This window comes from Grampus griseus (assembly GCF_964374135.1).
Source record: "Grampus griseus genome assembly, chromosome: 11".
Taxonomy (NCBI): domain Eukaryota; kingdom Metazoa; phylum Chordata; class Mammalia; order Artiodactyla; family Delphinidae; genus Grampus; species Grampus griseus.
This window is the reverse complement of record NC_139005.1, coordinates 61,486,393-61,513,466: the sequence shown is the minus strand read 5'-3', so window position 1 is coordinate 61,513,466 and position 27,074 is coordinate 61,486,393. Positions and strand designations below refer to the sequence as shown.

Sequence of the window (27,074 nt, the reverse complement as noted above, 5' to 3'; positions counted from 1 at the left end):
GGGATCCTCACTTCTGGCACAGAGGTCATCAGTCGGCCTAGAATGTGAACAAGATAAAGATGGCATTGTTTTTCTTTTCATCTAAAACAATAAATCAGCCTGTAGTTCAGGTATTAGGTCCCCTCGGTTGTCACTGCTGTCCCTGGGCTTTTCTGATACCGACAAATGTAATCCCAAGGCCCTTTGGCGCCCGGGTTTCCGGGTGGGTTTCTCCGCACCCCCTGCACCCCTTCGGCAGCGTGTGCAGCCGTGCCCCCCGATGGTGGGAAAGGCAAAACACTTGAGTAATGAGGCTTTTTTGGTAACGTCATTTACTTAATCTAGATGAGAAATTTTGCTCTTTAAGAACAGGAATGTTGCGGATTCCCAGAAGCTGGAAATCGGGCCAGCGGATACTTGTCCACTGGGGAAGTTAATCACGTTGAGTTTACTTATAAGGGTAAGGCAAGGAAAGGTGTGGTGGAAACTCCCGATCTGGCCGGTTTTCTACTGCTGGAAACTCGACCTTGGACTGTTCCCTCCTAAAGGAGAATTGGCAACCGCGGTCGGAAGGGCACGTAGCAGGGCGGCGAGGGCTGTTTCCCGACGGGACAGTCCCGCCGTCCGGCCTCTCTGCAGGGCGAGGAAGCCTCCTTTCCCGACTCCGGTTAACCACTTCTAGAAACTGCGGGCTCCCGTTGCGAGCGAGAGGAGTAAAGTCGGCGGGAGCGGTCCCGCTACGTGGGAAGATGCTGGCCGCGCGGGAAGCAGCAGGAAGAGGCGGGATTCTGCCTTTGTCTCGCTGTCTTTACCCCGGAGCCCGGCCGCGAGCAGCTCCCCCCTCCCGCCCTCCGAGCCGGTCCGGGAATCGGCCAGGCGCGGCGCGGCGCGGCGCGGCGCCGCGGGGCGAGGCGGGGCGGGGCGCGGAGGAGTAGGGGCGGGGCACCTACTGGCCACGCCCACAGGGGGCTTGAAAAGGTACCGGCGCTCCCTGCCTCCCGGCTCCCGGACTCCCGACGCGCTCTCTCCGACTGCTTCTCGCTAGTTCTGCCCGCGGTGCGTGGTCCTGCTTGCGACTCGAGTGAGTAGGGAGGTGCGGGCGTCTCCGCCGACCCCGGGGGTGGGGTTCCCTCAGCCTCCTGGGATGCGGAGGCCGCCCTGCCGGCGCCCCCTCTCATATCCTCCGATGTCCCCATCTTGGTCCCCATTTGGTCCCCCTAGCCATCCTCCTCACCCCTGCGCCCCGATCTCCACACACCTGCCCCGTTCCCCGTGGCCGCCTCAGCCCTGCTCTCGGATCCCGGGTCCGCTGCGCAGAGAAATAATCGTGCGCGACCTCCATCCCGGTTTCTCTGGGAGAGAGAGGTGGGATCGAGAGTTTCGCGGGGCTGCTAATCCGCCTTTTAGTAGCCTAGGGCCCCCTCCTCCAGTGGCGCGTTCTCTCTTCGCAAAGGGGAGGGCGGGATCCGAGTCTCGGGGTCTCCTGTGCCCCGAGTGTGCTGCACGCCGAGGGCGACCTTCCCAGCTGGTTCGGAGCCCTGGGGGTGCTGAGGGGGCTCCCCCAGCCTGTCGAGCCCGAAATCCTTCCCCTGCTGCGGTACAGAGCTCCTGGTATCCCCATTGTTTGGTGGTCTCTGCCCACCGAGCGCTGAACCTTAAATGTTGAAGGCACAGCAGTGAAACGTCATATTGATCACTCCCAGCTTTTTCCGGAACTTTCTACCATTCAGGTACAAACCGGGAAAGCAAGAATGCTTGGTTGTAAATTCTGCAACAGGTCCTGCAAATCACGTCCTCGGTTCCAAAGCTCCACGTAGGCAGTCCCCGGGGGGGGGGGGCAGGGTGGGTTTTCTGAGTCGGGAGACACCCACGTCTGGTCTGCCCTGCCCGCCCCCCCACCCAGCCAGGACGTTTGTAGAACGATATTTCTTTAAATGGTTACCCCAAATGTTCAACCTGTTTTATTTGCAGTCTGCAGACCAGACTTTTTCCTTTTCCTTTTCCTTTTATAAATACTTTTTATTTGGGGTAGTTTTTTTTTTAACTCGGCAGTAAAAATGGTCTCTTTAGTTCTTAACTTTTCTAGTTAACCTGTTTTAAAACTCTACTTATAAAAAATGCCAAGAATTCAAATAGGACAGCCACAGAGTTGGCTATAATTTGACTCAAATTTTCAGGAAAGATGGGCAATGGATTCCTAAAGGGTGAGTTGCACATACGTTAAAAACTGCATACCAAACGAGAACAAATTTTATTAAGTCTTTTGTGGTCTCCCTCCACAGTCTCCTTGGTCATTGCCCTCTGAAGTTGACTGCCACTTACACTTTACCAATATTTCTCAAGGTTCTTTTTACCCTGGATTCGTTTCCTTTGCTCTTTCAGAGTGAAGTTAGGTAGACACGGGGGGTCTGTATCCCATGAGTCTTTGAAATTCACAGTGCTTGGCTTGGGTGTCTTAAACACACCGTTGGACCATAGCCATTGCTGGTTAATTGAATGAATGAATGAAGGAATGAGTAAGATTGCAATTGTAGAGAACAAAGATTTAATTGGACTCAAACAATAGAAATATTAGCAGATTTGATCTGCAGTTTCCATCATGAGTTTTTTTAATGGATTCCTCCAAATGTATTCACGAATATTGATTGATACTGGTATATGCCAAATACTGGGCTGAAAGCAGTACTCATTGGAGGTCTGTCCTGATGAAATTGCCAACTCACTTGGATTTTGAGGAAACTGTATTTTATACTAAAATAGCAAGAATGTTGGCATAGATTAGAGGGGGCAGTAATAAATGAGCTTTAGAAGCCTGGGTCCAGCCTTGACGCCGCCACTAAATGTGGACATCTGGGCCTCTAATTTTTCTTCTCTGTCAAAAATCAGGTAAATCAGATGAGCGGGGGAGAGCAAGCCCACAGCGGGAGAGGAGGCATAGCATGGTGAGAAGGACAGGACTGACCAGTTGGGCCCAAATTCACATCCCAGCTTCAGCAGCCACTGGTTTGATGACCTTAGGCAAGTTATTTTACTCTCTGGTCTCAGTTACTTCATCTTGTAAAATGGGTGTAATAGCACATACCTTGCAGGGGTTCTCGGAAGGCATGCTGTTCCTTGTATAAAACCCAGCCCAGTTTGGGAGAGGTTCCTTGTAATTAGACTCTGTTCTGCTCTTTGTTGAATATAGGGGGAAACAGCTATCAGTGAAAGCCTCTTCCAGAAGATTGCTGACTCTGAACAGTATTGCCTAGGCCTTGCCTGGAGGCCAGCTTTCTTCCCTTTGTAGATATTCACAGGTTTCCTCAACTGTATCATTTCCTGGGCTGGTATTTGCGTGGCATCCCTTGTGTTCTATTGGGTGGGGTTCCCTACACTTGGGGTCTTGATTACCTAGGATGGTAATACCTAACTTTTTTGTGTCATGGAACTTTTTGGCAGTCTGGTGAAGCCTCTGGACCCCTTCTCAAACTGTTTTTGGTGCATAAAATAAAGTACATGGTACCAAGTTCAGCGATCCCCAGAATTTCAAGGAATCTGTGGACCCCAGGTTAAGAACCCTGACTGACTTACGGGAGTTTTCTCAAACTGGATTGTGGAGGAGCCAGGCACAAATTCTGATTATAAAAATTGTACATTTTAGTGTAAGTCTTAGAGGAAGAAGCAAAAGAAGTATATTGTGAATCATTTGCAAAGGCTATCAGGTTCCTTGCTTTTTTGTTTGTACCAACAGTTCTACTAATTGTCCTTGACTAATAAGAGGACACATACCATTTAATACATTAGGGCCACATGACTTCCCAGTTAGGTTTCATGGTGGCTTCTCCTCCAGAAGAGGAAAGCGAAGACAGAATCAAATCTGCATACCCCCCACAGCAGGACAGAAAATACCCAATTTAAAAGAACCTGTGCTAGAGCCACATCAGTCACTGCTGTATTTGTGTTGCTAGCAGTGTTTTAGTTTTAGTGAAACATCAGTCAAATAAACTCAGTATAGTCTATTTGAGTTTCTCTGGTATTTTTAAGTTGAATTGGTAATTGTGTTTTGGTTTTACAGTTATGAGCCACTTAATAATCTATACCTCAGCTTTCCCACCCATGCAGCGAGGATAATGCCTACCTCAGCTGTTATGAGGATTAAGTTCATATAAGTAGACTACTTAACATAGGTATAGTAAGCTTTACGTAAGTACTTCTAATTACTGTTATTTATCATGTGGCAGGCATTATTCGAAGGGCTTTACATGTATTGTTCAATCTCAAAACTGCCTTACGATATAAATAAGCAGTATCTCCGTTTTTAAAATGAGAAAACGAACAGATCAGATAACAGCCTAAGATCTTTTGGCAAATAAACATTAGTCTTGGCATATAAGTCTCAGTCTGACTCCATGTAAAAATCACACAAACATTAAATTGTTTGAATAATTGAATAGCTCGTAGTTTGCACAGATTGTGGCTATCTGGGGCTGGCAGGTGGAGGTCAGCGTGCCCGAGCTGAGAGCGCAGTTGTGTTCTAACGTGTGATTTGACAGCCTCCAAATCTGGGTCAAGGTGTCCTCCGAGTTGAAGACATGAGTGGCAACAGGATACAGAATTACTAATGAATGGTGAGGGTGAGGTACACAAAGGACAGCTTATTAGATAGAAGGGAGGCTTCCCTCAGTAGGAGGATGGACTTCGGTTGGCAGAGAGGAGTGGTAGAGAGTACGTTTTGGTTGAAAGTAGCAGTTTGGGTATGCGATTAGCACATAGAGGACACTTGCTAACTGCTAGGTGGGTGGATGAAGACTGGCCAGAGAGGAAGGTGTTCCTGCGTGTAAGTTGATAGCTCAAGGATTGATCACGCTCAGGTGGTTTGAATGTTCTCGACCCTTCAATCAGATATGGGAGTTTGGGGGACAGCTTGTGGTTCTGGAGTCAGACATGAGTGGTTGAGCCTAGATCTGCATCTTTGGAGGTCAGTGACCTGAGCAAGTCACTTAACCGCTGAACGTTTGGTAACCATTAATCCGGCCCGCTAGCGCTCCTGAAGGAAAAGGAAACCAATATTCGTGGAGCACAGGCTTCTGCCAGGTACTTTACGAATGTTATCTCGTTAACCAACCATCCTACGGCAGAGCGCTCATCCATTTCCAAGTTATAGCTGAAGACGTGGAGGCTCAGATGTTAAGGAACTTGGCCACGATCACAGAGCTGGTAACTGACTTGCAAGCTTACGTCTGTCTCATTCTGAGTTCACACTCTTTCTCTTATCCCTGGAATGTCTTAGAGGTGGCGCGTGCACTGCAGTTTCTATGGCAGACATTATTAACCCCAGTGATCTTTAATGTGGAATCTTGACTGGTCTCCAGAATCTTTTCCAACATAGTTCCAGGAATCCACTATCAATCAATCAATAAGATGAAACTGTTTTGGCATCCCTCCATCAACAGACCATACAGACTTCCCAAAGCCCCTTCTACACGCTTCTGTGATTTGGGTTACTTTGCTGTTATTTGTTTACATACTTCTACCACCAAAGTAGAACTCCCTGAGAAACAGGCACCCTTCCTTTACCCTTTTATCCTCAGCTCCCAACCCAGGATATGGCTTATAAGATGTTGAATTAATAGATTTATAGGAGAGCTTCATAAACAGTACAGCATTACAGTGTTTATTAGCTGCCCCTACCCTGGAAGAATTACTTGAGATTCAGAAATGAAGTCAGGAGTTAGCTGGGTGAGGGTGGGAGGGAGGGAGGTAAGTCAGTTTTCCTGATGTAGAGGGATTAGGGACATAATGAAGGAATGGATGGACTGAGATGGGTAGGAGAAGATAAGTATTGATAACAAAGACTGAACATTGCTAAATACTGATGATAAAGGCGGCCAATAATTGAATGCCAACTGTAAGCATTTTCTCATCTCATTTTCTTAACAACTCTGGAAGAAAGGTTCTGCTACCCTTATTTTGCATATGAGGGAAATGAGACTGTGTGGACTCCAAAATCCATCTTCTTAGTTCATCCTGAGGCCGAGCTCTCTTGAAGACCAGCTTGAGGATTTACCTTTGGTAGAAGAAGCCAAATGGAACTTGGAGCCCATCACTAAGACACAGAGAGTCCTATCCTTGGCTCAGTGGTATTCACTCAGATAAGGGAAGTAGACTAAGCAGGTAGTTTGGGTTGCAGAAGAAAACCTTTCTAGAATGGGCATTGAGTGCAGCTTAATTTCCAATTAATTACAGCTCTCAAACTCTGGCCTCTTTAAAAATCATTGTAATTGGGGACAGTTACATATTCTTTAACAAGTGACCCCCTCTGGATGTGGCTCAAGATGAAACTGGTTTATAGTAGATTCTCCTTTTGGGAAGTTATAGCATAGTAACAAAGATTCTGTATAATAACAAAGCCCTGCATGTAGTCATAAGATGTCAAATCTTCTGGAAGCATTTAGAATCTGGTTTTATAGACGGATTCACTCGGCATCAGACCAGTTAATTTAAATTACAAGCGGCGGCACACAGGCTCAAAATTCATGGGTTTGAGTCATTCAGATTCTAAAATAAGGCAGTCAGCGCAGCACAGGTGGGGAGAATGATCCCTGTGGTCATTGGTTACCTAGAGAATGACCTAACTTTACCGCAAGGTGACTCAGATTTAGACTCTAGTAATTTTCTTCTTGGGCTAAGTCTTACTGATTCTGGGTGGTGTCTTAGACTGGGGGGAAGCAGCAAAGAGAAACTGCACATAGGTGTTTGGATGTAAACCAAGCTTTTTAATCCAACACAGTGGATAAATCCTAGTGCTGGAGCTCTTTCAGGCAATGAGAACCAAAGAACAAGACAAAAAAACGGAATTGGCCCATGTTTGGCCTCTTTTGCGAGGTGTATGTAACGTGGGGTTTTATTTCTCCTCTTACCATTTTGTAAATTAATGCATAGGATCGGGGAAAGGCATGCAGCCCAGATTGCTCAGTGCAAATCCAGTTTGCTGTGATTAATGTCAGCTGTTGTGGAGTAGTGCAGCCAAGGGCTTGTAGGAAAAATGAAGCTTTGGGTTTTTGTGTGTATGTTTTTTTTTTTTAAATATATGCATAGCAATGCTAGGAGTGACAGAAATGGAAGATGGTCCCATTTCCCTCTGCCAAATTCAGCAGACACGCATAGGGGTTCACCCTAAAAGTGTAAATTTGAACTTCATTTCTTAGTCCCCGCAAGTGGAACTGTTGTTATACTTGCAGTGCATTGTAATGTTCCAGAGAAAGGTTTCTGAGTGACTAATCAGATAACTTTTTCCTTTACTGTTTGTTGCTCTGAGCTGTGTTCTATAGATGCTAGTCAGTGGGTTTCCTATAGGAGTACTGATAGCAGGATGGACCGCATGAGATGCCCCTCCCACCCTCAAGCCACCAGTTATTGGATGTCTGCCAAGGCATTTATTTACTGTGTTTTATCTTCACAATATCTCTGTGAGGTAGGGAGAGCTACCTTTCCCCCCTTTTTTGCAGAAAAGAAAATTAAGCCCAACATTGCACAACCACTATAATAGTGAAGTTAACCCAGGTCTGTCTAAATCAGTGTCTTCCTCCATCTCTCCTTTCCTTCCTTCCTTCCCTCCTTCTTTCCTTCCATTACGAAATATTTCAGACATACAAGATAGAGAATAACATAAGGAACACCCAACTATCCACTATCCTGCTTAAAAAATAAAACGTAAACCCATCTGAAGCTTTCTGAGGATGCTCGACTACACCATTAGCCTGGCCCACAGAGAGGGTTATTCAGAAATCCTTAGGAAAGCCTTTAAACTGAGTGGAACTTTTAAAAAGGTAATGACTTGGAAATTTTACTGAGAATCCAAGAATGTGACGGAGAAGTAGGACAGTGCTACCTTTGTCTTTATAAGCATAAGATCAAATTGGGAAGAGTAAAGACAAGTTGAAAAAGGAAGGATTCCTTAAAATAATAGAAATGAAATATTTTGACATATGCCAAGCACTCTGGTTGATGGTGTGGGAGAAGATAGAGCTGTGGTCCCCACCCTCAAAGGAAGGAAGCTCTTAAAAGGTAAGCTGAAAAGGTATTGGATAGGTGTTTCCCGAAAAGATGACCTATTCACATTTGGCTGGCGTGGCAAGTACAGTAAGAATCAGACTTGACTTTACAAGGGGTGAATTCAACCCTGAATTACACAAGGAAAGGGAAGATATTCTTCCTTTTTTAAAAGTCCAAGTTGCTCTATCGTAGAGAGAGAGTAACACAGAGTGATGAGTTAGTTTTTATATATTTTTAAATGTTATTTAGAGACAACCGAGGATAGTGTTTGTCTTGATGGAAAGTCTGGCTCCTTATTGGTGATTGCTCCAAAGTAATTGTGATACGGGTTGGTGGTACGATGACCCTTTCTAACATGATGAGAAATGCCTTGATGATAAAAGTATTTTAAAAGCCAGCTGGGCTGTTGATGGTTGGGATCTGATTTTAAGTCACTGTGACGTCATTACCTGCAAGTCTGGGTTTGGTGTTTGGTTTCCTCAGAAATCATGGGATACTTCCAGCAGATGTCTGTTGTATCTGTGAGCATTCCAGAACACGGGTAGCTTTGGAGCCATGGGGCAAAGTCAATATCATTAACTGCCCTCCAAACTCAAGCCAGTGCAGGCGCTGAAGCCAAGTTTTGTGTCAGGTTCTATAGCCGGGCTCAAGTTTCACTGTGGATTTAAACAATGGAGCACCAGTCTCCAGGGACAGGAATAAGAGATTTATGCAACTACCAAAGAAAAGCTTGCAAATATATTCCATTGTTGCTGGATATCAATCCTATATGGATGCCTTCGCAGGAGCCTGGTAACATTTGTGGACCCTAGAAATGACTCTGTTCCTGTCTGAACAAGGGAAACAGGCTTTTTGCAAGTTGAGGCCAACAACGTAGGGATAACTAGTCGTATCAGTCAGGTCTTTTTGTGTGTCGTTCCTGTTTGTTTCTAGGACCAGGGGCTCTATCTCCCAAGGCTTAAAAAGGGGAATTTATTGGCTCATATAATTGAAGAGCACAGGATACAACAAGGCGCGGCTAAAGACTATCTAAACTAGTCTCTGTTTTCCTTTGTGCTGGCTTCCTTCTTAGGTTCTTTTCTTCCAGACAGCTGCTAACAACTCCACTCCTGCACTGGCACAGTTCTAAACCCAAGGCTGGGTTTAACTTCCATTGAACTGGCTTGGGGTCCTGTGCCCATTCCTAAACCAGTCGCCATGGCAGGAGGGGGAATGCACTCATCTGACTGCAGGGAGGCATCGCATGTCCAGCCCTGGAATTGAGGGCAGAGTCACACCCTCTAAACTAGTGCTTCTCCAACTATCTGTGGTAAAGGACCATTCTTTTTATTTTAATTTCCAAATACACACGGATTATCTGACTGTCCTCTGTCCAACTGGATGAGCCCACTGGTCATGCTCTTGATTGTTGTGGCATAAAACTGTAGAAAACTTTCTAAACGCTTTATCTGAATGTTGTCTCGAATTGGTAGCCAGCACAGTGGACAGTCACCAGGAGACCACATTTTAATAAGTACTTCTCTAAACCACGTGTGCCAAGAAAGAGGTGGTGGCTGCCCTTGAGAAAATCTGGGGGAAGTATTAGCAGAAGAGGGGCCAGAGAAGGCTGTGCCCCAGAAGGGTGCCCAGCACAGTGGTTAATTCTGTAAATCTTTCCTGTGTAAAGGCCTCATCTCAGTGTTCAGGGAGCCATTGTGTTCTCGATTGTCAAAACGGTGTAGGATGGGCAAGTGGGATAGGAATTTTCTCCACCCTCCTTTTTATCTTAAGGACTGAAGATTCTTCAGCCTTTTGCTTAGCAGCTGTCCTTGTCCCTTTTTTTTTTCTAGCCAGACTTGAGTTAGTAAGGACTTCTCAGCCTTCTTAGCTAGCTGTTTACTAGAGAGGCAGCAGCTCATCCAAGGAGACGCAACAGACAAGGGCTGCAAATGGCACTCAGCAAAGGGAAGTCTGGAAATGATAGTGGGGATGAAAGGAATTCTTCTACTGTGTTTTTAGATACCACTCAGGGCAGGTCTAACATAACACGCTGTCTCTGCAGGACAACTTTCTGTACTGGCAAAGGCACTTGAGCACACTGTCCATTCAGAACTAGGCGTTTTAAACTGGGTCCAGGTAGACCAGTGCATTGCGAAGGAGGTTAGAACACGTTGCGCTACTTCACAGCAAGATAGCCAAGGTTTTAAACTTCCAGTTCTACCCCCAGGCCACATTGCTCAGAGGTTATTCGGACACAGTCAACAAACAATTCATTTTGCCAGGAAGGCAACTTGGTAGCCTATTCTGTGTGGACGGACAGGCCCACCAGAGAGGGAAAACCAACTGTCGGCTGGACTTCAGGACACTGGGATTAGTGAAGCACAGAAACTTAAATGATAGCCACCTGGATGGGTGTTCGTTGTGGTTACTCCCAGGCTCCAGCCATGCAGTTGTGCTAGTCAGAGAAACAAGTGTTTATGCTATAATCTCTCATAACTTGAGCAGAAAATATACAGCTTAATCTTGCTGGGCCGCCCAGCACTTCCCTCCTCCCTAGAAGTGTGTCATAGCTCGTGTATGTTCTATGGTTAAGAATTTGGTGATGTTACAATGAATGAAACATGTAAAAACCTCCACCCAAGTGTAAGTTCTTCAGCTGGGCCTTAAACCAGTTCATTTCGACTGGAGGCTGGGCGTGGGCAGCGTCTGCCTTCCCACTCCCTAAGCTGCTTTCTCAACTCCCGGGGATGCTGGCGGCAGTTTGTTCTGTGCCTGGCGACCTGCACTGTTGTACTAAACGCAGGTCCTTTGTCCTGTAGGAGAAAAAAACCTGTGCACGACAAGCCCGTTTCCTAGTGAGGGCTGTGATTTGGGAGGTGAGACGAGGTTACTTTGGAGGAACGCAGGTCTTTTACAGATGTGGCCAGGGCAGGTTATAAAGAAACCAACGCTGTCTGCTGTCCCCTGGTGTAAAAAGCCCTGCAGGGGGCGTGTGAGACGTCTCGTACGGTAGGGGTCCGTTCTAACGATTCTGTCTTCCTGCAGGATGCCCGTCTGGGGAGGTGGCAACAAGTGCGGGGCCTGTGGGAGGACTGTGTACCACGCAGAGGAGGTGCAGTGCGATGGCCGGAGCTTCCACCGCTGCTGCTTCCTGTGCAGTGAGTCTCCCCCCCCCCGCGCTCGCGCGGACACAACTCGTGTGTCAGAAGCTTCAGTTCACCGATTTCAGGAAGAAACTGTGGTTTTGTTAACAAGGATGATTTTAGCAGCCCCGTGGTTTCTGCCTGTCTGTCCCCATGGACAGTGCAAGCGCTCAGCCTCACAGCAAGGACAGCAGGGGCGACCCAGACCCTTGGCCTCTGGGTCCCCGTAGCGCTTCGCCTCCACTTGGCACCCCCTGTACTTTATCTGTTGTCACGTCTGTCTCCCCCGCTTCACCGAGACCTCGGGGCTGTTTATAGTCTGGCACCCAGCACAGTTCCTGGCACATCCCAGGGGCTTGGCTCCGATTCCTGAACGAACGGCTCACTCCCCATCCGCCCCAGCTTTCTCATTCTGGCAGCGCTCCTTCTCTTTGAAATCTAACTGGCTGGTTTCTCGCCACACTGTTAGGTGAAATTCACATGTCTAGAAGTTCAAATTCTGTCTTCTCTGGTAGTGAATATTCAGAGTTATTTCTTGTTATTGATGTCCTAAATTTGAGGGAAAGGAACGTAGGATATGAAAATCCCACAGAAGCAGGTGGGGAATTACTGTTGTTTATAGAGAGAGAATTACCGGAGTGGCTGGTACAGACATGAGGCAGACCACGAACCAGCACGTGGGCGTCTGCTGCAACGATGGTCAGTACCTGATAATGAGAGAAAGGGAACAGGAGAGAAGCCCCCTCTCCCCGGCAGATTCCTTCTCAGGACAACCAAGTCTTCAGTCTTAAAAAAGGAGAGTAGCCGCTTCAGGAAGCTCAACATTAATCAGCTTCTGATTCAAATGACAAAATTTTCTTGAACGAAGGATTTGTTACGTGAGGAACCCACCCGTCTGTGCAGCTCTCCGCTATATCTAGAGTACTGTGCAGTGAAAATTACTGTTAGAAACTGCCTATGTTAAAAAGAAGTCTGGTTACACTAAGGAATAATCTTCAGAAAGAGTTTCCCTCACAAATTTTAGTTGTCCTTCTCCTTCTAGGCACCAGCATTTAAGGTGTCTGGACCTTTTTATACAGCAACTGCTTTGCAGACGACCAGAAACAGACAACAGAGAGTTGCAGTTACGAAGAATACAAATACAACATATGAATGTTTGCTATGTACGCCTCCATAATAGCTAGCATTTCTCAGATTTGGTTTAACCATTTCTTCTCTTAGAAGTTAATTTTTTTTAAAGGAATCCATATTTTTCAGCAGCTTTGTAACCAAGAGAGTATGTGAACAAAGAGGAAATGTAAATACTTGAGAAATTGTTCTTAAGTTTCCTCTAGGTTAAGCCAGGATGTCTACACCGTAATCAAGTCAGTGTTTATTAAATGTCAAGGTCTTTACTGGTCATCTTTATTACTCCTTCCTAATATGTGCCTCTGCTGACTAAAGCCTTTTAAGGAAATAATTCAGAGTAGTTTGCAGACCTTAGGAGAATTTTACTGCAGAGAATACAGACGAGGCCTAGGGGGAAAGGGGTGGTTCTCTAGTCAAAATCTCATTACATTTAAACTTGCTCCGGTTAATAAATACGTGTTTAAAACCAGTTTTTCTATTTAATCTGTCTGTTAAGGGTGTTTGTTCTTCAGCAGTGTACAATTTTAGGTTAACTTTAAGCAGACATATTTCAGTACTTGAACCTCAACAGCAAGGTTCAAAGTAGATGATGTCATTTCTGTTCTACCAGAGAAGACTTCAGTCTAAGATAATAAAAACTTCATCATTTAACTCTACTCTGAAGCAGCCAGCTAGTCGCCTTTCCCTGCCCTTCTTTCTGTCCTTCCTCTTTTTGTTTCTCCCTCTCTTTTAAATAAGGGGCGGGGGGAATCCCCTTTTCTACTGCACTAATCTTGGGTTTCCTGCTGCCCGATTGTGCTTCCAGTGAGCTCTCTCACAAGTCTTTTTTTTTCTCAAGCTTAATTGAAGTCTTAGAAAGTGAAATAATGTCTGGATAAAACATGATGACATTTGGCAGTTTTATGAAGTGGGATACGTGGAAATGTGGTAAGAAATCCATCAAGAAAGAATGTGCTCTCCTTTGGGACTGAAGGGAAAACAAATGCAGACTTTAAACCACTTGACGATTTTCAGACATACTTATCACTGCTGGAGAAGCCGGTGGCGAGATGAAAGAAGACACTTTTTCCCTTCTGGACTAGTGATGAAGACTAGAATTCTGGATTTAAAACCGTTTTTATCCCTGGGGGTGCTTTTGGGGGAGGAGGGGCTGCAGAGGCAGCTTGCCCAAGGCGCTCCTACCCTTTTGTTCTTTAATTCTTGGATGAAGGGGATGAAAAAGATTGAGCGTTGAAGGTTGGGAGCAAGGGTCTTGGGTGCAAAGTGCTAGTTTTGTTCCTTTTGTTCGTGTAATTATAGACATCTTGGAAACTTCTCTCCCTCTTGTCTGGGGGGCAGATCCTACTAAAAAGTTTGAGGCTTCAGGATGTTAAAATTCTAACGTATTTCTGAAATGACCATCGTATCCATGGAGGAACGCAAATCGTCCTCACAGGTAGCGAGCCGTCCAGGTGCTCTCCAGTGGCTTTTGGGAACCAGAGAATAAACTAGGAATGTGAGAGAGCCTGTGCCTTTACCTTTTCTAGGCCCTGTGTCAGCCCCACCATTGTTCTAAGGAAAAAGGCAATCTTTGGCATATTTTTAAAGTCTAACTTTTTCCCCCTCAGTGGTTTGCAGGAAAAATTTAGATAGTACAACAGTGGCAATTCACGATGACGAGATCTACTGCAAATCCTGCTATGGAAAGAAGTACGGGCCGAAAGGCTACGGGTACGGCCAGGGCGCGGGCACACTCAACATGGACCGGGGCGAGAGGCTGGGCATCAAGCCCGAGAGGTGAGTCAAGACCACGTGACCTTCAGGAAGGCATGGTGGCAATTCATGTTGCTTGGTGAATGGGAATCTGGGAGTTTCCAGATTTTTAGCTTGAAAGAATCAAAGACAATGACTCAGATTTTCTAGTATAAACTAATGACCCTTCTTTAAGCTTGAAATAATGGACAGTTTGGGACCTGGCAAAGTTCTTATTGATTATTCCAGTGATTTCCAGTCCCGATTTTTGGCATTATGAGGTGTTATCAAGGAGTTGTGATGTTCTCAAAAGCAAGTGGTTTAAATTTACTTCCGTTTCACAGCACTTCACAGACCAGACATCATGAAATCAAATGATGGAGAAATGTAGTATCGGAATCATGAGATGCATTTCTCATGTGCAATTAAGCAGTCAATGAAAATTCCTCAGTCAGCCCTTCCATGTAAGAATGTTTCCTCACCAAGAAATTACTTTTCTCTAGCTTACAATTCTTACTTAAAAATGAAAATTATTTCCTGTATTTGATTCTATGAGGTTAGCGTTACTAAATTTTAAAGGTTTCGGTACCAAAGTGCTAAATCTGCCAAACTTCACTTAGTAATTCATGTTGAGACATAATTTCTTCATGTGGAATTTAATTCCTGTTCTTGACTAATTCCCTCATTTGAACTTCACATTTTCCACATCCATTTTATATTGAAGAGGCCAAAACTGTGTAATACTCCAATAAGATGGCCTTTCCTTGGACAAGGCCATTAATTGTGCCCTTATTGTAGACTGGACACCATGCAATAATGTATGGTAACTCATGTAATCCTCACAACCCTATAAGTAGGGTTTCCTATCTTAATCAAGAACGAAGTGAGACAGTGAGAATTAAGTGATTTGCCTAAAGTCACACTGCTAGTTAATTGTAGAGCCTGGAACTTAACCCAGTGTAACTCCAAAGCTTATGATCTTAAGCACAGTGCATTATGGTATGCCTGAAATAACGTCTGCTGAACATTTATGTTCATTCTATATAATCCTCACAGTAACTCTGAGTTGAGTTACTTTGTCCCTACCTTACAGATAGGACACTAAGGCTCAGCTCACACAGGTAAGTGGCAGAGCCAGGATTTGAACTTTTGTCCTTTTGGCCCGCATACTTGTGCGCTGTCGTGCATCGAGGCCCACCTCTCTGTTCTCCTGTTTCTTCCACACTCACTTTCTGAGCTGTGGTGCCTTGCTGGGCATCGGTTGTATGAGGGCTGACGCATTCATTGCTGCATGCCATCACTTGCAGGACCCCAGCTTACCTCTGACTTTGTTAAAGTTCATTGTTCTTGTTCTGCTCTCCCTTTCCAACTTGTTAAAATCTATTCTTGTTTCCCAAGATTTTATTTCAAACACATAAACCTGTACACATTCCCCCCAAACAAAACTCATCTATGACCCCAAAAGTAAGTCAGCAATTGTGGCCATGGGATTAAGTCACAAAGACCAATGGCCCCTCCTCTTTATCTACTCCTGCTTCTCCACATTCTCCAATAATTAGCCAACCTTCTATGCTGGCCTGTGTTGATCTGTGTCCTTGCCTCTTCCCCTTCTTAGCCTGGCCACATGTTACTCATCCTGCAGGACCAGGTGTAGGGATTTCCTTTTCCAGAAGCCCCTCTTAATGACAACTCTGGGAGTACCTGCAGTCTGGACTGCCCTTATGGCACGTGGTCATTGTGAAAGTTATGGGGACCAAACAGCTTTGGGGAGATCTCTTGAAGAGGCACCACTGAGTGGGCAGAAACATCTTCATTGAGGCAGACCTGCATTTTTTAGTTCAGGCTCACCAATTTACTAATTCTCTAGGCCTTCAGCAAGTTATTTAAATGTAAGCCCCTATTTCCTCATCTGTCATATGAGGTAGCAATTAACCATGGCTTCTGAGGTTGCTGGAAGGGAGGTGGGAGATAATCTATATAAAGTTCTTCTTAATATGATTGGCAGATTTGGAAATTTTTCTTGGAAAACTCCTAACTGCAAGTGTTGGATATCATTGTGAATAGCTTTTAAAGATCACTTTTAAAAGTAAGTACAGGTGTCCCTTGGTTTCCATGGGGGACTGGTTCCAGGACACCCCACGGATATAAAATCTGAGCATGCAAGTGCTATGTAAATAGCTGCTGGCGTGTGGCAAATGCAGGTTTTGCTCTTTGGAACTTTCCAGAATTTTTTTCTCGAATATTTTTGATCCGAGGTTGGGTGAATCTGTGGATGCACAACTTGTGGATAAAGAGGGCTGACTATATATACAGTGGGTTGTGGAGATTTTTTAAAAAATATGCCCATATTAGGGACAATGGAAAATTCGGTCCTGTGAATTAGTACTGGGAATTGGTATTTGTTGCTTAGAATAAAATTTCCAGTGGACACATCAAACATGATTCAAGAAATGCTGTATATTAAACAACTTAGGTAGAAGTGTAGAAAACCATTAAATGACTAAAAAATGGATATAGTGGAGATGAAGATATTAAAGATACATGTAAAGTCTGAATAAACTGTTTTATGAAAAGGCAGTATTCCTAAATTAACACTTTAAATATGTATGTAACCTATTTAATAAAATATAACTAGGATAAAATTGTTTTCCTAGTAGGAAAACTTGACACTTAGCTACCCTTTGCAGAGTGCTAACTCTTGTCACATCTTATCTGCTCAACCTACTTGTAAGGCTTTAGGAAAGCCTTTAAATCTTTTCAGAGCCCAGAATGGTGTTCTACATGGTAGGTACATCTACATACTGAATGGAAAAAAATTACAGGAAGTGAGAGGAAAACAAGGTTTACCTAGTGACCTGTAAATACTGACAAAAACAGTACATTGTACAGAGAAAAAGTAAAGATAAACAGATCACAGAGTAATAGGCAAACTTTCTAAAATATTTTCCCATGAAAAATGTAATTTATTCATACTTTCCCCTAATATATTGGGGAATTAAGTAATCTGTAAAACATACTTAATTTTCCTAGTTACTGCCTAAGTCAGCTGACCTATGTGCAGAACTTAACTGCTTAAGTTACTACTGATTTTTTCTATCTTCTGTGAAGTAAAAAAGCTAGCTGTGATTCCAGTGGTAATATGAATAATAATAATAATGATATGAAGTGGGGTGAAAATATGTGCTATGGTAGGTTTTCATAAAACACAGCATAATTGTTTAGTGGAGAGGTTAGCACTGGGGATTCAATGAATTCTGATGCGTTTAGATTCAGAGGGACAGACATTTAAGTTTGGAGCCTTGTCTGTCTTTTTGTAACAATAATGAGCCCATAAATAGGTTAAAATAATAACTGGCCGGCCCCTGAGATTTATTTCTTCCTCCTTCTTTCCCCTGTACTGGCCTGTGGAGGCCTCCAGCCAAGGGACAGTATAGCAATTAAGTCCCAGAGTGCCATTGTGCCTGCCTTGTAAGGTTTATAAGGGCCCTTTGGAAAATCTTGCCTAATTCCTTTTCTCCCCTTTCCACAAGTGTTCAACCTCACAGGCCTACGACAAATCCAAACACTTCTAAATTTGCTCAGAAATACGGAGGTGCTGAGAAGTGTTCCAGATGTGGGGATTCTGTGTACGCTGCCGAGAAGATCATTGGAGCTGGAAAGGTAAAGTGCCGTCTTGAGCTAAGAGCCGCGGATGACTACTCTCCACTACCTTTCTCCCACAGGCCCCGCTGCAGCCCACTCAGGTGCTCTGCCTTATAAATAAATGCCTGAATTAAACTTTTTCTTAATCGAATTTCCATCTGAATCATTAATTTTTTGAAGTGATGCCGTTATTTGACAAATCACATCTGTGTTTAAAAGAACCTTGTTTTCATAGGGGGCGCTCCTGAAGGTGTTAACTGACAAGGGCAGACTTAACAAACCTGGACTCTGCAGGTTCTTCAGTGTAGTGAAAGGGAAAAAAAAACCCAAAAAAGCAGTGACTTAGGGCACCTGATGCTAATTTGGTTTGAAGAAGTTGCTTAACCACTTCACCTCTTTGAGCTGCAGTGTTCTCAACCGTAAAGGAGGCGGTCGTCAAAGGAGCACACAGGGCTTGCGGCGAGGTTTCAGACAGCTCTTAGGGAAACGGCCCTTCCGTGGCACAGCTCCCGGTCTGGTCCGTGTCTTCTGTGGATGAAGTCTGAACTCAGCCCTTTTGCAAGCAACCAAGAATGTAGAGGGTGCAGTTTCAGCCTTCTGGTTGGGGCTGACCCACAGTAGTCAGGACCCTGTTTTGGGTTGATCTTCCTTAGCCACTGTGCCACAGCATCTAAACTTACTCATTCCTCTCTTCCAGCCCTGGCACAAAAACTGCTTCCGATGTGCCAAGTGTGGGAAGAGTCTTGAGTCAACGACTCTGACTGAGAAAGAAGGTGAAATCTATTGTAAAGGTAAAATTAACTTCAGTTATTGATGTCCATATGGGTATCTCACACTGGCTGTTAGTGAAGGAAATGTCACTAGCAGGGGGAAAAAAAAAAGGACGAAAAGCACTCTGAAAATGGGGAAAAGCTGGGTATCTGAAAATAAAAGATCTAGAGATGCTTACAGATGACAGAAAAACCACAGAACATTTTTGATGATACAGTAAGTTAAGTTCCTGGTCATTTAAAACTCCCCTACAAATAAAAACAAACAATAGTCTTCTTTCAGCTTAATGTTTTAAGCAAAGCATATGAATATATGAAGGTCACAGACAAATATATAACTTGTCTGGCCCGATTTGCATACTTGTAACTCAGCTGGGACCACGAGCTGAACACTAGGGAACCAGAAGACTCGGACTCACCTTCGCAGCTTTAACGTAGTTACTACATGGCACACTTTACACCTTATATAAGTTGAACTCTTCTTGGCATAGCCAACAGCTTTTTCAATTTACGGATGTCTGTTGATACATCAGTCTTAAGCAATGCTAGCAAAGCTTAATGGACTTGCACTAACTCTTCCCTTTTCTTTTGTAGGATGCTATGCGAAAAACTTTGGGCCCAAGGGATTTGGCTATGGCCAAGGGGCAGGAGCCCTTGTTCATGCTCAGTAGAGGCGCAAACCCAGAACCCAGATCACACACTGAGAAACTCCACATAATCTAGGCACAGATAATCTAACACTAAACTGCTGTGAAATTCTACCAGTACTTAAGTACTGTATGTTGCCCTGTACTTGGCTAGGCCAGCTGACTAGTAGGAAGAGAGCACTATATCTTTTCGCTTTATTCATCAGCATTTCAAGAACCATTTCTTTTACGTTTTAAATAAAACTTCAGCTTAATTTAGTGTTCAGTGTCTTTCAATTAACCTTTTGGAGGAGTGCTGTGATGTCGGTTAGTGGTAAATCATCTGGGTCCCCACCTTCATTTTTATTGGTTAAAGAGAGTCCACTCCATTAAGCGGTTGACTCACCAGGTTTATGTTTGCATTACAGCTGTTGCAAAAGGTGGCTCTCTCTAAGCTGGCAAGTGTGCCTCCAGAGTGAGGGTTGCTAGGCAACAGGCCCCGCCATTCCGGCTCTTCAGAGCTGGCAATTAATTCAGCAGTGCAGAACTCCTGCCTGCCTGCCCCACTCTAGCTCAGTAGTTGCTCTTCTCTTGCTGGGAGCAGTTTCCTAAAGCATGGCTCCTGGACAACCTGCACTAGTCACCTGGGAGTATTACAAACCAGATTCCTAGGCCCCAAAGAAGCAGAATCTCTAGGGGTGGAGCCATCGAAGCCTTCCTAACAAGCTTCTCAGAAAGGTACGCTGACCCAGGGTAGGCATACTGTTAAAACACTTAAAAATTCTTTTGATTTATCTTGATCTAAAGATCATTATAAACAGCTACCTACAGACAACTACAGAATCTGAGGCTCAGTGTGACTTTTTAAAGACTCCCCACTCTCATCTGATAGTGAATTACTAATCCTAGAAACTGGGTTGAGGATTTGTGTTTTTCTCACAAATCTCAATTCTGCAAAATTAGCAAATGCTGCATTGTCCTGGCATATTCAGCTGGCTCAGGGAGAAAAGGAATATCAGACTATATAAAGTATATTTTCATTATTTCTCCAGAAACTTTTAGTTCATTACCAGACTCAATCCAACCCTTTATTTTTCAGCGGCAGGGTGTGATATCAGTCTGTAATGTGTATTTGTAAAGTTGAACCAGCCTAATCTGTGAATACATCTTAATCTTATATGACCTCAAAAGAAAAAAAAAAAGCAGAAACGTGGTAGGAAAAGGTCAGTTGAGGGTGTACCAGGTGAAAGAATTCATGGTTATTTATATCACAGCCTTGAATACTTCACATGTTCCATAAGGCAAGTTTCACCGTGGGAGAGGGGAGGGTCTTTTTGGTAAGCAGGCTGGGGAAGTTAACAATAAAGGGACTGGGCTGAACTGAAGAAGATTTACGGAGTAACTTCTGATTTTTTTCTGTGGTTGTTTTAAACACATGCACAAATTATTTGACATTCCAACAAAAGATGGAGTCTAATTCCCCTTTCTCTGAATAAGGGTCAATCTTAGTGACTCATTTTTAACTAACAGAGTATAATAGACCAGGCTAGGTTAGAAAAGACAACACAGCTCTTGCCTGCCTCTTTCTCTTGAGATGCTTACTCTTGGAACTCAGCCACCATGTTTTGAGGAAGCCCAGACTACATGGGGAGGCCACATGTAAGTATCAGAGCCATAACCTCAGCTAAGATCTTCCCCATCAGCCAGTATCAACTAACAGACATGTGAGTGAGTAAGCTTTCAGGCTATTCCAGTCCCCAGTTTTTGAACCATCCCAGCTGACACCCAGTGGAGTAAAGTGAGTTATGTTGAGTCCTAAATTGCAAATCTGTGAACAAAAATGCCTTTTTAACCACTAAATTTTTCAGTGCTGTAGATAAGCAGAATGTTGTAACTGTTCCCACACAGAGCCAACATTTCCCATCCAACTATGTTTCCCAAATTGTACTGGAGATGCTAATAGATATCTGATAGGAAAATATTCTACATGAAGTTGCCAGGTACCTGGTAATTTGAAATTTCTGCCTGATAAAGTTTAGACCCCCCTTTCAGAATTAAATTTATTCTTAAATTGGGAGCCATGGCAAAACAGCTACTCCAAAACTATAAAATTAGCTTCCAGTGGTTCTAGGAGTGGAAAAGGGAATTTGGCTTTGGGCAGGCTCTGTTCTCGGAGGAATCACTTTCATCATTTGGAGGTAAGTCAACAGAGTAGCCCCAAAGTAATCCAAATGTGATATTGAAGTGCCGCATGCTGCGTTTGTTTTAAAAATGACCCACTTGGGATATTTTCAGCCCCTTGTGGTGGTTTGGTATATTTAGGGAGGACTGCTGGCAACTCTAGTTCTAAAAAGTCTTCACAATCAATTAAGTTCAGGGAGCATTACAGCCATCTATCTATGTTCCTGTAGATTCACACTGCATGCTAGCAGATTGAAGGCCTTGAGATCTTGTAGTTGAGGAGTCTGTTTTAACTTGAAGAAAGCCTTGCACTGAATTAGTTGTCCATGGAACCACTAACATCTCAAGGAGCACTGGGAAATGATGGCCTGGACCACTGGTTCTCAAACTTTTTGATCTCAGGAACTCTTTACATTCTTCAAGTTACTGAGGACCCCCAAAGAGCTTTTGTTTATGACAGTTACATCTATCATTACTTTCCATATTAGAAATTAAACAAAATTTTAAAAAAATGTATTAACTCAGACTTCCACTTATAGTCAAGTTGAAATAACAGGAACCCGATTTACCCTCTCACTTGAAACAATCAAAAACACAGACTAATTACATGAAAAAATATGGTTTTGAGAACGAATGACAATAGGCAACAAAGGAAAGTTATGGAGAAAATGAGGTCAGTCTTGGGATTTTCAGAGTTTCCAGGCTATAGTCTAAGGAGAGAGAATACAGAGGGAGCTGTAAGGCACCCCAAGTTGAGGACACAGAGCTGAGGGTCCAGAGAAACCAGAGCAGCTAGCTTTGGAGGGACTGGAGAGAGCTGCATAGAGAAAGAATCCCAGGAATTTGTAGAGCGCCATCCAACACCCCCCCCCCCCCCCCCCCCCCCGCCGCAAGTCTTCAGCTGTGTTCTGATTGCACATGCATGCGGGGTAACTACCCAAGATCCAAGATTACGGAAAAAAACACCTGAAAGATTTAGAGAGAATGGTGTCTGGTGCTCATGTGGAGCTGGGGATAGTGCCTATTCTCACCAGTGAGATTGAGAAGTGTGACTCTTGGAGCTCTGGATGGAGACCTCAGTACATTACTGAGGTCTTGCCTTAGTAATGGGGAATAATTAACCCTGAACTGAAGACTGCTCTGGTCCTGCCTAACAAATCTTGCTTAACAGCAAAACCTGAAAGGATCAAAGTTTCCGAATAATTGCATCCCAGAACAAAGCTCTGGAATTTTTATAAGAATAACAAAATACCCAGCACTCAATTCATAGTGTCTGGCATCTAATCAAAAATTACCAGGCATGCAAAGAAGTAGGAAAATACAGTCCATAATGATGAATAAAAATCTATCAAAACCAACCCAGACCTGACATACATATGAAAATTAACAGGTAAGAATATTAAAGCAGTCAATTATAACTGTACTCTCTATTTTCAGAGTTAAGTAGCGATACAGAAGATGTAAAAATGGTTCAAATAAAACATTGTAGGTGAAAACTATAATGTGGCAGATAAAAAATACTGAATAGTACTGATGACAGACAGCCTAGACAGTGCAGAAAAAAATGTAAGTGAACTTAAAGACATTAAAAACTATCCAAGATAAACACTGGGGGAAAAAAGGGAATTTTAAAAAATGAATTATCACTGAGCTATAGGACAATCTCAAGTGGCCTAATATACGTATAACTGGAGTTTGCTGAAAGGGGGGGAAGAAAAATATTTGAAGAAACAATGACTGAAAAATTTCCAAATTTGATGACAACTGTAAACCTACAGATCCAAGAAACAGCAGCAGCAGCAATGAGGCTTTCTAATGCTTTGGATGGAAATAATCCCTCTTTCTTACTTAGTACTAGAAACACTGCTGTCTATTAAAAAGTATTTTCCAATCCCAGTAAATATCTGATGACAGAGATATTCTGGTAAAATTTATCTGAGCAAAACATTCATACTCCAATTCAAAGGCAAAAAGAGTTTTCTAAGAGGCACATTTGGTTTCCTTGAGTTTATGACTTAGCTGACCTAGATCAAGGGACATTCTGAAGTTTCCACTTGGAATTACAGATTTTTCTATTTTAATAGTCACATAAAGATATTTAATAGAAAACTCTAATACCAAGAACTTTATGAAATTGAAGGTTTACTTTCTGACCTGAAGCTAATATTTCTTGTCCTGGTATGTACCACTTGTTTCCAATTATCTCTGTAAACTCGTAGAACCAGAAATCTACATCATAGGTACAATCTACCAATCTGGGAAGGACTGGGGAATCCAGACAAGAAGACAAAGAGGAGAAAAGTACCTAACTGGAATGAAAAGGGAGGGCTTACAGTAGAATTTCCTTTATTATTTATATTTGTTCAAAATATTGTTACTTGAGTTCTACACAGCTCTGGAGGCATTACTTTCAATACCGTAAAATAATTATGAAATGAAAATTAGTCCAATCTGAAAATATTTGTTTAATACCACTGCGTTCTCAATTAAACCATAAACAATCATGTGAACAACAGGAAAGGGTTCCTCCATAATTTTTGCTTTTTGAAATCCCAAATAAAGCTTTCTTAGTCATGCAGGGTTTCTCAAGTAACTGAGATCAATGCTTGGTAGGTTTCCTTTTCCACTATTTTACTACAGAGTCTTTAGACATACTTACATTTAAATCTTACAGATTCATACAGTCCTTGAGGATCCTAAGTAACTCCATGGAATACAAAATTCTTAAAGAAAAACATATTCTCTTATTTTAAAAAAATTAATTACAAACACAAACATACACACACAGAATTAGAGGTTGCTGGTTTTTGTTTTTTTTTAAAGAATACTACCACTACCTTCTATTTTTGCCAATTTCTAGTCTTGCCACCTGATTCCTAGTTGACCCAGATATAAACATATAGAATAATCTTTTCATATCACAGGTACCACTACCCGTGTTTCATCAATTTCTTGAAGAGAACTGAGCAAAAAACCAAACACACATTTAAGAGTCAATATTTATTCTGATTAATATTTTACAAAATTTTGACAGATTTAATTTATGTAAGGAGAGCTAATTTATTAAACACTTTACAGGTTTTTCTTTCCACAGAGTAACACGTTAAGTAGCAAAATAATACTTGGCACAGTTATAAATAAAGAAAATATAAAATAAAAATATCCATAGCTTAAGTATAATAATGATGCTGTTTTATGCCTACTAATATTTCAAATAAATTCCTGGGAACAACAAAATAAGGAAAAAATTCCAAAGAAGTAATTCATGTTTAGAGCTGAGAAATAAGTTCCTATTTGCTAAAAGTATGCAATGAAGCTGATACGAACTATTCCCCAAAGGGTCACCTTCATACACAACTTTAGAACGGGGTTAAACTGGTTCCACACACAGACCTACAAAATAATTAGACGGTACACAGAGGCATGGTTGGCTCCTGACCATCAGACCATTTCTGAGTTATAAATTTCACTGGTACTATGAGATGGCTAGTACTAAAGCATTAACATTGCTAATATTTTCCATGTATACATCTAGAGTTTTGTTTTTTTCTGTCTAACTGAAAGACATCTCCTTTGCACTGGAAAGAATATTGTACCATAAAGAAAGTACATGGTAACAACACTCTCATCCAAACTCTGAGAAAACCACCATTGTATTTGACTGTTAATAAAAATGTATTCGATAAAAACTGCAACTGAGTCTTCACGTGAAGTGCCTCAAAATACAAAAAATTAAAATGAATTCTAGCCTTTTATAAATAACTTTGAATTTAAAAATTATCTAAAATTTCCCCCAATTAGTAGTCAAAACTAGCAGAGACATTTGTAAAGTTAACCAATTTTGTACATTCTATGACAAAATGGCACAATGCTATTGCCACCCCACACCCATCTCTTCCCTTTTCAAAAATAAAGTACGTATGCCAATTTTCTAATATTAAAACACTCAAGTACACTAAGAGTAATTTTTTTGATGTATGACTTATGCTCAAAGAAACTACTATATAAAAATGGTACTTGGAAATACTGAACATCAACTATATACATTTTCACTGCTCCTCTTACTAAGGCAAGGGGCGGGTATACCACTAGACTGCTTTAATACCTGTAATCTGCATTTTACAGAGAATACTAATTTTACCAAGCATCAGACATGCAGTGAACTTGCAGGGTATAATGCTTATTAACAGCGATATTGAACATCACTAGAAGCTCATTAATTATCTCCCTTTTCTTTTTGGTTGGATAAAATGAAATGAGCAGCTTTAAATACACTAACACATAGAGACACAAAGAGAAAACTATTTGATAAATTATTTATATGCAGATACGCAATCTTTACACTGGTCTAGGATCTGTCATTGGTCGGACCACCATTTTCCCACCCTCCCCCAGCCCATTCCCTCTCACAGGTTTCCCACAGGTTGCTCGAACCACAGTTTGCTACAGCGCTTAAGAGGACTAAACCTGTAAACAATAGTTATGGAAGCAGTGACCAACAGTTCACCATGAGAGTATGGAAATGCTGCAACAAAAATTGATCAGTGCATCATGTTTGACAATTCGAAAATCTGAAATTGTTTCAGACAGCATTAACAAATTTCAAAACATTCAATATTGGGAAAATTGAAACAATCTTAGGGATAAAATTCTTTCTGATAGGTCATTCTTTAAAAACCAGAATATACCATTAGCTTTTCTTTTATTCACATGTGCTATATGTACAGAGATCATGCTCCATCTTTAGCTAGACTCCATTATTTTGTCTACACTTTATTTTGCAGTATAGCCATTTATTTCTATTATTGAGAATTTTGCATTAACTTATTTGTTCTGCCTTTTCTTGAAAATAGCTCAACCCTTAAAAAACTGGACTATGTGCACATCAAATTAAATTCTAATTTATGCTTTACTGGATAGTGTGTGCCAGTATACATACTATGAGGTGTATCATGCACTTAGTAGGGCTTTTAAGTTGAACAAAATAACATGACTTACTATACTCATGCAAGTGCTTTATTATCAGACCATAAAACCTTAGAGCAAGGTTACTAAAAATTATTTCACTGAACTAGAAATATATCAGCATTGCCAACAGCTGATAGCAATAAAATATTGTTAGCACATGTTTTGGTGAACATTATTTTCTTGTGTCTTTGAAGACACATTACAGTAGATCCCTAATAAAACAACATGATTTTCATCACAGTATTTACATGTACATTCTAACACGTACATAATACTAGTCTGAAGCAATTTAAGACAACTTTCTTGGAATTAAATGCAATACTAGATTGCATCATAAAATTTAGCTGTATACCATAAATTTAGTTTTAGCTAGAATCAAGCATTTCTGATCAGTATACCATGTCTGTCAACAGAATAAGTTCACTCTTTTTTCATGAAAAATGTTATGAGAACAAAACCAAAAAGTTGAGTATTTTGTGAATTCCCATATTAAGAACCATTAACATTCTTTTTAAGACCTTTATTCTTCCCAGAAGTGGCAGTGTGTTCTGTCCATGTTTACTTTTGTTAATAAAAGTGTTGGAAAAAAAGACTAAAATTCACAGTCAGCCCTACATATAGCATGCTGTTTGTTCAAAGGATGTGGATTCGAGTGTGAGAGAGACACGGACAGACACAATTTTCAGGCACCACTCAGCAATATGCTTCATAGGATAAAGATGCTGCTACACGAGCTGGTACCCAGATCCTGATATTTGGTCATATTCTATGGTATACTGCCTGGTCCAGTCCACAATAACAGGACGAAAGAGGCCACAGCATCGAAATTCAAAGAAGTCTATAATATTCCTTACACATCCATGGCTAAACACCACCCCCACCAAAAAAGAAAA

General features: G+C 42.3%; 2 protein-coding genes across 6 annotated transcripts in view; one reads left to right on the top strand and one right to left on the bottom strand.

Annotated features, from left to right (window-relative positions):
* Positions 1–937: 937 nt before the first annotated feature.
* On the top strand, positions 938–19,301 carry CSRP2 (cysteine and glycine rich protein 2). Of its 4 annotated transcripts, XM_082666375.1 has the most exons (7): positions 967–1,060; positions 2,866–2,997; positions 11,038–11,150; positions 13,871–14,039; positions 17,525–17,654; positions 18,334–18,427; positions 19,001–19,301. In XM_082666375.1, the coding sequence occupies exons 3-7, from the start codon at positions 11,039–11,041 to the stop codon at positions 19,075–19,077; spliced, it is 582 nt and encodes a 193-aa protein (XP_082522501.1). In that variant the 5' UTR covers positions 967–1,060; positions 2,866–2,997; position 11,038; the 3' UTR covers positions 19,078–19,301. The 4 variants fall into 4 exon arrangements, with proteins under 4 accessions (XP_082522500.1, XP_082522501.1, XP_082522503.1 ...); XM_082666374.1 differs by lacking the exon at positions 2,866–2,997 and having other exon boundaries at positions 938–1,060; XM_082666377.1 differs by lacking the exon at positions 2,866–2,997 and having other exon boundaries at positions 969–1,072.
* Positions 19,302–24,217: 4,916 nt separating this feature from the next.
* Positions 24,218–27,074, bottom strand: part of ZDHHC17 (zDHHC palmitoyltransferase 17) — a gene marked incomplete at its 5' end in the record, with an annotated part of 106,459 nt that continues 103,602 nt past the window's right edge. For both annotated transcript variants that reach the window (XM_082665898.1, XM_082665899.1), the window contains one exon: positions 24,218–27,045. In XM_082665898.1, coding sequence (XP_082522024.1) covers positions 26,907–27,045 — 139 coding nt within the window. In that variant the 3' untranslated portion in view covers positions 24,218–26,906. The remainder of the gene's footprint in view (positions 27,046–27,074) is intronic.

Coding starts and splice junctions, on each gene's coding strand:
- CSRP2 (XM_082666374.1), top strand. CDS start 11,039: ATGCCCGTCTGGGGAGGTGGCAACAAGTGCGGGGCCTGTGGGAGGACT. Junction 11,151..13,870: donor CCGCTGCTGCTTCCTGTGCA/GTGAGTCTCCCC, acceptor TTTCCCCCTCAG/TGGTTTGCAGGAAAAATTTA. Junction 14,040..17,524: donor CTGGGCATCAAGCCCGAGAG/GTGAGTCAAGAC, acceptor CCTTTCCACAAG/TGTTCAACCTCACAGGCCTA.